The sequence below is a fragment of the Microcaecilia unicolor genome, chromosome 5 (assembly GCF_901765095.1).
Source record: "Microcaecilia unicolor chromosome 5, aMicUni1.1, whole genome shotgun sequence".
Taxonomy (NCBI): domain Eukaryota; kingdom Metazoa; phylum Chordata; class Amphibia; order Gymnophiona; family Siphonopidae; genus Microcaecilia; species Microcaecilia unicolor.
The window spans coordinates 146404185-146416957 of NC_044035.1; the positions used below are offsets into that span (position 1 = coordinate 146404185).

The 12773-nt window shown below is 44.5% G+C and overlaps 1 protein-coding gene across 9 annotated transcripts in view; it reads left to right on the forward strand.

Annotated features, from left to right (window-relative positions):
* The window catches only part of USP54 (ubiquitin specific peptidase 54), a 479705-nt gene that overhangs the window by 162809 nt on the left and 304123 nt on the right, over positions 1-12773 (forward strand). For all 9 annotated transcript variants that reach the window (XM_030203404.1, XM_030203402.1, XM_030203407.1 and 6 more), the window contains one exon: positions 8718-8810. In XM_030203404.1, coding sequence (XP_030059264.1) covers positions 8718-8810 — 93 coding nt within the window. The remainder of the gene's footprint in view (positions 1-8717; positions 8811-12773) is intronic.

Consider the following 12773-nt stretch of genomic DNA (forward strand, 5'->3'; position numbering starts at 1 on the left):
TGTTTTCTGTTCTGGGTCCTTCAGATTGGCAGCTGCTCCTCGCACCTTGTCCAAGTTGATGATAGTGGGGGGTAGCACATTTACTCTGACAGGGCATTTCAAGTCCATCCATACGTGGGTGATAGGCTCATCCAGGCCAACTGTGAAGTGGACTCCATAGCGATCCAACTCAGGTCATCCAGCTTCTGGAGCATTTGGGCTGGGTGGTGACTTGGGTAAAGAGCTACTTGTCTCCCCCTCAGAATTTCGAATACATGGAGGTCTGTTTCAATACAGCTTTTATAGTGGCTTTTCGCATGCAGGAGCATTTGGGCAAGCGGCAAGCCCAGGCGTTCAACCACAGGTCTAGGACTACCTCCAGTTTGTGGGAGCCATGTCAGTGACTCTGGAAATAGTGCCTTGTGCTCAGCCCATATAAAATACTTCCAGGCAGCCCTCTTGTTACAGTGGGCGCCCATCTCCCAGGACTTTGACAGTTGTTTGCCTCTCCTCCTCAGGTCATGGGTGCAGCCTGACCTAGTGAGTTTGCCCCAGTCACCTTGTATGGAGGGGTGGGGAGTGTTTCACTGGAGCCACCCAGCTGACTACTGGTGACCATCAATATGAGTCTCCTCAGTTGGGGGGGGGGGGCTCTTTTTTGGCCAGAGTGGCGCAGGGATGTTGATTACTCTTGGAGACCTCAACCGCCTGGAGATGCGAGTGGCCACATGGCTCTGGTGAAGTTACTCCCCTAGCTCCAGGTAATGGTGGACACTGTGATGGCTCTTGTTTATATCACCACCAAGGAGACACCAAGCCAAGCGGTGCCCCTTGAAGTGATGATGTTAGGGATATATATAGGAAAATAATAGGACCTCCAGCTCAGAGGGGGAATATCAAGAGTTAAGCATTAAAATGGGAAAATAGAGAATATCTGAAGACAGAGCTGGACAGATATGTTTAACCTAGTTTGCTTTCTGCTGACATTGCTGAACTGACAGTTGAAACCTTCTTAAGTAATGAATGTCCTGTCCAGATGCTGGGAAGTGTCACTGAGAACAAACATATTTTGTATGTAAAGAAAGAACAGGGGAACCAAAAATAATGTACCCTTGTAGCTTGCATATTTGAACACGCAGATATATGCTGAAAATATATATATATATGCCTATTGCTCAAGAACTCCCTCACATCTAAACATTGTCAAAAGTTAACCAACCCACCCACTTCCAACGTTAAAACACCTCACTTTCCCTCCCTGCCTGGAACCTGGGCTTGAGCTCCTCCCCCAAGTACCCAACTTGCCCTTCACTCTACTCCAAATCCTGAAAAGATGAGGGATAAAAGGATTAGCAGTACTCCGAAAACCACTCTGACATATCTTAGAAAGCCATAGCAAGAGGAAATGAAGAAAAGTGAGCTTACTCCAACCAAACTACCCCTTCTGTGGAGATAATTCCCAATCTAACAGTTGCCTAAGTTGCGCTGTCCAATAATACCAAAGTAAATTTGGGACCGTCCGACCTCCCTGTTTCCAAGCCCCTCCTCAAAACCCTTTGAGCCAACCTAGGAGATATTTCCCCCACAAATAAAATGAGACCCCTCCCCCTGTAATGCACTCGGTACTCCTCCCGGATCTTCCACTGGTAGTGTCTGAAAAAGTAAACAGGGAAGGAAATTCATCTTTACGGTAGCTATCCTACCCCACCGTGATAACAATGTACCCCAGGTCTGCCAACTCAGCTCAAACAGTTGTCAACATGGGATCATAATTATAAGGATATAGCTGGTTTAAGTCCCTAGGAACTTGTATAAAATAGCAAATATGAGAATTAGCCCAGTGAAAGTGAAAAATCTGCTTCAGCTCAGCCTCTTTCTGTAACTCCTTAGAGACCTCCAGAATCTGTTTTATGTAAGTTAACCTTGAAATCCCCCACCTCCCCAAATTCATGTAAGGTCTGCAAAATGACTAGAAGAGAATGAGTAAGCTGTCCTACATATAGCAAAATATCCTCAGTGAAAAGCGCCTTGTGATGATTGTCTCTCACCTGAAAGCCCCTAATGTCTGAATTGTCCCTAATTATCTGAGAGCTTGAACAATAGCAGCGAGAGAAGACACCCTTGGCGGGTTCCTCTCTCAATCCCAAAAGACTCCTGAACTCGAGCCCGAGGACCCTCATACAGCTTATAAATCCAGTGACAGAAATTAGGTCCCACATCCATATCTATTGTATATCCTATATAATAAAAAGCACCTCCAACGTTCTGAAGCTGACTGTGTGGTACTTAAACCTTGAGGCATTCGTGCTATCCATCTCATTAACTGACGTCAGTACTTCCTGGTACGTCACAAGCAGCTGTGACCAACCACAACATAGCACGAGAAACACCAACGGAATCCAAGAATATGTTACTCTGCGCCCCCTAGCAAGCATCAGTCCGTACCCCCCCAGCAAGCATCAGTCCGCGCCCAACGTTGCCGGTATGAAGACTGAGACAGTAATGGCACCGCAACCCCCCCCCCCCCCCCCCCCCCCGAAATCAACTCACCGCCTCCCTCACAAAACCCCTCCCAAACACACGACCCACTCTCCCAACATCGCCGGTATCAATACTGACGGTAATGGTGCCAAAACCACCCCCCCTGAAATCAACTCGCCGCCTCCCTCACAAAACCCCTCCCAAACACATGACCCACTCTCCCAACGTCGCCGGTATCAATACTGACGGTAATGGCACCATAACCACCCCTCCTGAAATCAACTCTCCGCCTCCCTAACAAAACCCCTCCCAAACACAAGACCCACTTTCCCAACGTCGCTGGTATCAATACTGACGGTAATGGCACCGTAACCCCCCCCCCCCTTGAAATCAACTTGCCGCCTCCCTTACAAACCCCTCCCACACACAACACTCTCCCACACACAACACTCTCCCAACGTCGCCGGCAGCACAAACAACCTCCCTCCCACACACACTCCCCCCAACCACCCCCACAACATCATACACAGCCTCTGCCATGGTGAATCTAGATCGCTGTCTCCCACTCACACCCACACACTCCCCCCCCAACTAAATACACAAGATCTACCATGGAGAATCAGCATCTCTCACACCCATACACACAGCCAAACTCCCCACCCCCTACACCAACATACACACACACGGAGAGACAGCATCTCTCTCTCACTCACACACACACACACTCCCCCCCACCCCCCTTAATACACAAACTTCAACAAGGAAATTAAACATCTTTCTCTCAAACACCCACACACACCCACAGCCCCCCCCCCCCCCCCCCTCCCCAGAAAAAGACACATACACTGATGCGGAACAATGCTACCCTCCCCCACCCCCAAAATGGCACCGCTGATTGATCATACAACTCACACACTCCCTACCAAAATAATAACCAAGCCCCCCCCCCCCCCCCCCCACACACCACTCCTTCCGGTACAAGGCTAAGGAAAGGGAAGTACAGGGGAAGAAAGGCAATTGTCCCCCATACAAACACTCTCACACACAGACGCCGCTACCCTCTCTCCCCCCCCCCTACACTTCCCCCAACCACCCCCACAACGTCATACACAAACTCTGCCATGGTGAATCTAGATCTCTGTCTCCCACTCACACCCACACAGACATACATTCCTTCCCCAACCCCCCCAACATCATACACACACTGTGCCATGCAGAAACAGCATCTCTCTCTCTCTCACTCACTCACACAAACACACTCTCCTCACACTCCCATTAATACACAAACTCAAACAAGGAAAATCAACATCTCTCTCTCTCCCTCACTCAGGCACACACCCCCCCTCAACCACCCCCACAACATCATACACAAACTCTGCCATGGTGTATCTAGATATCTGTCTCTCACAGCCACACACTCCCCCCCCCCCCAAACTAAATACACAAGATCTACCAAGGAGAATCAACATCTGTCACACACCCACACCCACAACCAAACTCCCCACCCCCCACATCAACATACACACAATCTGCCATGCAACAATAACCACCCTCAAAGCCACACGCCACTTCCTGCCACTTCGCCAGCACGGCACACAACAACCCCCCCCCCCCCCCCCCCAGCGGAAACAGGAAATGAGGGCGGGACCAGAGCTGAGAGACAGAGACGGGCCAAGCCTGTACGACGTTACCGATGCTGCTGCTGCCACCGTCCGCCGTCACCCAGACTAAGTAAGTGAGGCTTCTAAAATTCGGAAGGAGGGGGGCTGGCAGTGGACGGGAAGGAGGGAAGAAGGGAGGCACGACGACCCTGGAACTGTGAGCGAGGGAGGATCCTGGAACTGGGAGGGAGGGAGGGGGGATCCTGGAAGTGGAAGGGAGACCCTGAAAATCGGGGATCTGGGAGGGAGACGGGGGACCCTGACACTTGGAGGGAGGGAGATACCTCGGGGTATCTCCTTTCTTCCTGAAAATATACCACCTGTTCCTCTGATCCCATTCTCACTCACCTTCTTAATGCCATCTCACCTGCTCTTATTCTTTTTATCTGTCACATTCTCAACCTCTCACTTTCCACTGCATCTGTCCCTACTGCCTTTAAACATGCTGTGGTCACACCTCTCCTTAAGAAGCCTTCACTCAACCCTACTTGTCCCTCTAATTACCGACCCATCTCCCTCCTCCCTTTTCTCTCCAAATTACTTGAGCGTGCTGTTCACCACCGCTGCCTTGATTTTCTCTCCTCACATGCTATTCTTGACCCACTACAATCTGGTTTTCGCCCTCTCCACTCAACCAAAACTGCGCTTACTAAAGTCTCCAATGACCTATTACTGGCTAAATCCAGAGGTCTCTATTCCATCCTCATCCTTCTTGATCTTTCCGCTGCTTTTGACACTGTCGATCACAGCATACTCCTCGATATCCTGTCCTCACTTGGATTCCAGGGCTCTGTCCTTTCCTGGTTCTCTTCCTACCTCTCCCTCCGCACCTTTAGTGTTCACTCTGGTGGATCCTCTTCTACTTCTATCCCTCTGCCTGTCGGCGTACCTCAGGGTTCTGTACTTGGTCCCTTCCTCTTTTCTATTTACACTTCTTCCCTTGGTTCATTAATCTCATCCCATGGCTTTTCCTACTATCTCTATGCTGATGACTCCCAAATCTACCTTTCTACCCCTGATATCTCACCTTGCATCCAAACCAAAGTTTCAGCGTGCTTGTCTGACATTGCTGTCTGGATGTCTCAACGCCACCTGAAATTAAACATGACCAAAACCGAGCTTCTCATTTTTCCCCCCAAGCCCACCTCCCCACTCCCCCTGTTTTCTATTTCTGTTGATGGCTCTCTCATTCTCCCTGTCTCCTCAGCTCGAAACCTTGGGGTCATCTTTGACTCTTCTCTCTCCTTCTCTGCTCATATCCAGCAGATCGCCAAGACCTGTCGTTTCTTTTCTTACAACATCCGTAAAATCCACCCCTTTCTTTCCGAGCAGTCTACCAAAACCCTCATCCACACGCTTGTCACCTCTCGTTTAGGCTACTGCAATCTGCTTCTTGCTGGCCTCCCACTTAGTCACCTCTCCCCTCTCCAATCGGTTCAAAACTCTGCTGCCCGTCTCGTCTTCCGCCAGGGTCGCTTTACTCATACTACCCCTCTCCTCAAGTCGCTTCACTGACTCCCTATCTGTTTTCGCATCCTGTTCAAACTTCTACTAACCTATAAATGTACTCACTCTGCTGCTCCCCAGTATCTCTCCACATTCGTCCTTCCCTACACCCCTTCCCGTGCACTCCACTCCATGGATAAATCCTTCTTATCTGTTCCCTTCTCCACTACTGCCAACTCCAGACTTCGCGCCTTCTTTCTCGCTGCACCCTACGCCTGGAATAAACTTCCTGAGCCCCTACGTCTTGCCCCATCCTTGGCCACCTTTAAATCTAGACTGAAAGCCCACCTCTTTAACATTGCTTTTGACTCGTAACCACTTGTAACCACTCGCCTCCACCTACCCTCCTCTCCTTCTTCCTGTACACATAATTGATTTGGTTATTTTTTTGTCTATTAGATTGTAAGCTCTTTGAGCAGGGACTGTCTTTCTTTTATGTTTGTGCAGCGCTGCTTACGCCTTGTAGCGCTATAGAAATGCTAAATAGTAGTAGTAGTAGGGGCAGTTTGGGGGGGGACTGTTGGATCACCTTGGTGGGGGTGGAGGGGTGAGCGGCGACATGGGGGGCGTGGTGTTGCGTCAAGGGCGGCAGGACAGGGGGCTGGCACTGGACGGGAGGAAGGGGAGGAGGGGACCCTGCCACAAACTCTCATTCTCACAAACACACTCGCACCCAGTCTCAATCTCTCTCTGTCACACACTCACACACACTCACACATTCACTCTCTCTCTCACGCAATCACTCTCACACACACTCAAACATACAGAAAAGGGCCTTTTTTCTAGTTTATTTATAATATGATGTTCTGATTTCCTGTGCATAGTCCTGCTTACTGCCTCACCTGCTATTCGATATATAGATGCTAATCTTAACAACTTTAGAAATGTATTTTATGTATCTGATGTGTAAAATCTAGTGTATTTCTGTTTTAGGCTAAGCTACAAAGTTAAGTAATATAAAGTTAAATTTAAAAATACCCATTGTTAAATATATCAGGCAGAACAATTGATGCAAAACATTTCTTCCATTTGCAGCCAGAAGAAATTACCTTAAGTTGCTGTGTTACTACTACTACTACTACTACTACTATTTAGCATTTCTATAGCGCTACAAGGCATACGCAGCGCTGCACAAACATAGAAGAAAGACAGTCCCTGCTCAAAGAGCTTACAATCTAATAGACAAAAAATAAATAAAGTAATCAAATCAATTAATGTGGACGGGAAGGAAGAGAGGAGGGTAGGTGGAGGCGAGTGGTTACAAGTGGTTACGAGTCAAAAGCAATGTTAAAGAGGTGGGCTTTCAGTCTAGATTTAAAGGTGGCCAAGGATGGGGCAAGACGTAGGGGCTCAGGAAGTTTATTCCAGGCGTAGGGTGCAGCGAGACAGAAGGCGCGAAGTCTGGAGTTGGCAGTAATGGAGAAGGGAACAGATAATGAAGGATTTATCCATGGAGCGGAGTGCACGGGAAGGGGTGTAGGGAAGGACGAGTGTGGAGAGATACTGGGGAGCAACAGAGTGAGTACATTTATAGGTTAGTAGAAGTTTGAACAGGATGCGAAAACGGATAGGGAGCCAGTGAAGGGTCTTGAGGAGAGGGGTAGTATGAGTAAAGCGACCCTGGCGGAAGATGAGACGGGCAGCAGAGTTTTGAACCGACTGGAGAGGGGAGAGGTGACTAAGTGGGAGGCCAGCAAAAAGCAGATTGCAGCAGTCTAAACGAGAGGTGACAAGGGTGTGGATGAGGTTTTGGTAGAGTGCTCGGAAAGAAAGGGGCGGATTTTTACGGATGTTGTAAAGAAAGAAACGACAGGTCTTGGCAATCTGCTGGATATGAGCAGAGAAGAAGAGTCAAAGATGACCCCAAGGTTTCGAGCTGAGGAGACAGGGAGAATGAGAGAGCCATCAACAGAAATAGAAATAAGGGATATAAACAGTGAAATTAATTAATTGTGATGTGATTGAAGAACTCTAGGTGAATGGGAACCATGATCCTAGCAGAACAGTTCAGATTTTAACTGACCAGTTTAAACTAGATCAGAGGTGTGGCAGATGGAAGCTAATTGAATTAGGCTGTCACTTCCAATGATCCCTCTTGTCGCCCCCCCTTCTCCTCCAATGCTAACTCCAGGCTTTGTTCCTTTTCCCTCGCGGCACCTTATGCCTGGAATAGACTTCCTGAGCTTGTATGTCTCACTCCATCTCTACCTTTTTCAAATCTATGCTGAAGACCCACCTTTTCACCACTGCTTTTGGCTCCTAGCCACTACTCAATTGCCCTCCCCTTGTTCCTTCTCACCCAGTACTTCCCTCTACCCTTAATTGTCTTGTCTGTCTGTATTACTTTTAGATTGTAAGCTCTGTTGAGCAGGGACTGTCTCTCTGTGTGTCAGGTGTTCAGCGCTGCGTGTGTCTGGTAGCGCTATACAAATGTTAATAATAATAATAAGAGACAAAATGGAGAAACAGAAAGGTGGGCAATGCAAACATATATAGCTGCTTAGAGTAGGAAAGGTAAGGCGGGGAACTATAGAATTAATGGAGAGATGGGAAAAGAAGGCATAGTATTCAGAAAGCTATGTGCTAGATCATAACATTCCAGACTTGAAGGTCCTAATAGCAGAGGCTCATTTGGATTTTTTTGGTTGTCACAAAGATGTGGTATAATGAGTAGCCTGACTATACCAGGCTATAATCTAGCTATATCAGTTTATAATTTAATTTCACCATTCTGGACTGTTTGATCAGAAAAAGCCATGGTGTCACGGATACAGAAATGTAGAGTATAATTTAGCTACTCCCAATAATGGAGAATCCTGTACGTACTAGGTGTAATTATAGATACAAATTTAGCAGTGATGTAAAACCTGCATGGCCTGTTTGCTAATTAAAACTATCATCATTTAGGGAAGTGCACCTTGGAAAAATCAAGATTTCAAAATATCTTGCTTTGCAGACACACCTCAGGAAATCTGATGTTTCATGGGATGATCTAGCATCAAAAATATTTGGGATTGTAGTAGTAAAGCTTTTGAAGTTACATAATTGTATTCTTTGCAGAATGTTTATTTTTCCCCTCTGGCTTTGCAGGTTCTGTGGCATCTAGATATTTTCCGAAGGAGTTTCCGACAGCTAACAACACACAAATGTATGGGAGAATCCTGCATCTTTTGTGCTCTCAAGGTATGAACTTGAGTGTAGTAATCAGACTCTGGTAGAGCTTAATGTTTCTGGACTGATTGTTTATAGCTAGTTTCTTTCCACTAGTAAGGTAAATGTTATAAAGTACTTGGCTGGAGACTTGGCTGCTTCTCCATCTTATTAAAAAAAAAAAAAATCAGGATAGATACACCCTGATGGAAAGAATAAAAATGTTGAAATATATATAAAAATCAAAATTGCTGTATGTTAGTTAGCAAACTGCTGTATAGTTACATCGAGGTTTGATGGATGTTATATGCAGAGCTCTGTATGACAATGTTTATATTGCTGCAGTTACAATAAAAATCGTTTAAACATAAAAAAAAATCAGGTTTTCTGCTTCAGAGCTGGAGGAATAGCCTAGTGGTTAGTGCAGTGGACTTTGATACTGGGGAACTGGGTTAGATTCCCACTTCAGCTCCTTGTGACTCTGGGCAAGTCACTTAACTCTCCATCGCCTCAGGTACAACCTGTATATAATATGTAAACCGCTTTGAATGTAGTTGCAAAAACCACAGAAAGTCCCATTCCCTTTCCTTTTCTCTTTGGCTTCTTTCTGCCCCATTCATCCATACACATTACATATCTTCACTGGTAAAATTAATTGGTACATGTTTACAATTCAGTTTGCTTTTATAAAGTTACATGAAAGTTCTTCTGTGACTAGCTTTTGAGGAACTTAGAGGTATATTTTCAAAGCACTTAGACTTACAAAGTTACATAGTAACCTATGGAACTTTGTAAGTCTAATTGGTTTGAAAATGAGTCCCTTTGTCTGGTAAAAATGTTTTCTCTGCAACTTGTTTGACCTGTATTTCTAGATATCCAAGTAGACTGACTTAGCAACCACACTACTTCACAGACATTTTGTTAACGAGTTTATAGGACATGTGCATTACATAATGATCTATATTATAGTTTACTGACACCTACAGTGAATGAATTTGATTTTTATTGTGATTGATATTTCCATCTATTTTACATACCATCTTTTCATGTTTATGCTTGGAAATTTTATTGTTTGCTTGTTATATTACATTGTTTTCTAATTTTCTATGTGAATTTTCTTGAATAGTGAAACATAAATGACAAATTATCTGATGTGCAGATTAGAGAATGACATGGGGATTGGGACATGCGGTTAACCATGGGGCTGGGGATGGGATGGGAATGGGGACAGGACAAACTTTGTCACTGTGTCATGCTCTAAAAGCTTGAGACCAGCCTTAAACAGGCTGTCCAAATAAATAGAACAGCATATATAACATGCTAGTATCAATATGTTAAAATGTAACACATCTTGGACAGCTGACAACTGAATTCAGTGATAAAAAAGTGTAGAAACTGCTTTTGAATTCGGGAAATTACAGACTGGTATACCTGACTTCAGTGCCAGAGACAATGGTGGAAACTATTATAAAGAATAAAATTATAGAACACATAGACAAACATGGTTTAATGAGACAGAGTCTGCAGGGTTCAGCCAAGGGAAGTCTTGCCTCACCAGTTTGCTTCATTTCTTTGAAGACATGAATAAACTTGTGGATAAAGCTGAGCTGGTTGATGTGGTTTATCTAGATTTTCAGAAAACATCTGACAAAGTTACTCATGAGAGATTCCTGAGAAAATTTAAAAATTCATGGGATAGGAGGCAATGTCTTTCTGTGGATTAGGACTTGGTTATTGGACAGAAAACAGAGGAGAGATTTAAATGGCTATTTTTCTTAGTGGAGGAGGGTGAATAGTGGAGTGCCTCAGGGATCTGTACTGGAACCGGTGCTATTTAACATACTTCTAAATGATCTGGAAATCAGAATGATGAGTGAGGTGATTAAATTTGCAGATGGCACAAAACTATTCAAAATTGTGAAAACACATGCGGATTATGAAAAATTGCAGGAAGACCTTAGGAAACTGGATGACTGTTCATTCAAATGGCAGGTGAAATTTAATGTGGGCAATGGCAGATGAAATTTAATGTGGACAAATCCAAAGTGAATTATATTGGGAAGAATAATCGGAATCATAGTTACCTGATGTAAGGTTCCACCTTGGGAGTTAGCACCAAAGAAAAAGATCTATGTGTTATTGTAGACAATACGCTGAAATCTTCTGCTTAGTGTGTGGCAATGGCCAAAAAAGCGAACAGGATTCTAGGAATTATTAGGAAAGGGATGCAAAATAAGACCAAGAATATTATAATGCTTCTGTTTCACTCTGTGTTGCAACCTCACCTTGTGTATTTCGTTTAATGCTGGTCACGGTATTATAAAAAAGATATACTGGAATTAGAAAAGGTTCAAAAAAGAGCGACCAAAATGATAAAGGGAATGTAACGCTTCCCGTGCGAGGAAAGACTAAAGAGGTTAGTGCTCATCAGTTTGGAAAAGAGAATGTTGGGGGTGGGGGGGAGGAATATGATTGAGATCTATAAAATCCAGAGTGGTGTAGAATGGGTAAAAGTGAATCTATTTTTCACTCAAAAAGTACAAAGACCAGGGGACACTCAATGAAATTACATAGAAATACTTTTAAAATGAATAGGAAGAAATATTTTTTCGCTCAATGAATAGTTAAGATCAGGAGCTCGCTGCCAGAGGATGTGGTACCAGCGGTCGTCATATCTAGGTTTAGAAAAAGGTTTGGACAAGTTCCTGAAGAAAGTGTCCATAGTCTAATATTGAGATGGACATGGGGGAAGCCACTACTTGCCCCAGGATTGGTAGCATGGAATGTTACTACTAATTAGGTTTATGCCAGGTACTTGTGACCTGGATTGGCCACTGCTGGAAGCAGGATACTGGGCTAGATGGAACATAGTCCTGTCCAATGTGGCTATTCTTATGTTCTTATGTTAAGTAGGCCACTCCCAGGAATGCAGTTCACCCCTCCCTGGATGGCAGTAGGCACAGATTCTCGGCAGAGCATAGATTGAGTCTGGGGAATGCTGCAAGCAGCAGTAGTTTGGGAATGGTTTCCTTTCCTCTCCATCCATCTTTCACTTGATCTTGAAAAGGTTTACTGTCCTTACTGCTGCAGCACATCTCCTCAACATAATGCTATCACTAGCAGTCTTTACTACAGATATGGTGTTAGGGATGTGCACTGGGTAAACATTTTTCAGTTCTTTCTTGGTTTGTTTTGGCTTTTTTTCATGATTTTTGGACTTTTACCTGTTTGTTTCACACATTTAATTAAAAACAAATAACACACAAAGCTATTTAACATATGCTAATCAACTTAATGTGTACTAATTTGTCAGTAATGCATGTTAAATCTAATGAACACTAAATGATTTAAGGTGTGCTAATACCTGAATGTGTGCTAACAAATACACATACCTACAGGGTACTATACTATGGTTTATGCTACGCTGGTCTCTTCAGACCACAAAAGCACCTGCTACAGTTGTTCAGTGTCCCCTAGATGATTCTTTGTAACTACTATGCAGTCCACTTGTCTTATCAGACCAACGCATTACATCTTCGTCAAACAGGATTGTGTTCTTATTATTCCACATAACGCACACTTCTCGATCTGGTGAACTATGTGACATTGTCGATGGAGGTATAGATATCTTTTTTTTTTTTTTTGTCTTGATATGACTGCAGGCCTTGACTCTGTTGACCACTCAATTTTGCTTCAACAACTTGCGGACCATCTTTACAATAAAAAGACATTTGATCGTGTTACTCCGCTTCTCATTACCAAAATCTGCCTTCAAGTTTCCTACCGGATCCCCTTCAAGATTCATATCCTCACTCATCAGATACAATCTCTAGATTGTCCTCCTTTTTTAGCTACACATTTCATTCGTTATTCAACTAATAGGGCTCTCTCCGTTCATCACAACAACATCTTCTATCTATACCTTCTTTCCAACAGGTGTATATAGTAACATGCATAGTAAATGACGGCAGATAAAGACCTGAATGGTCCATCCAG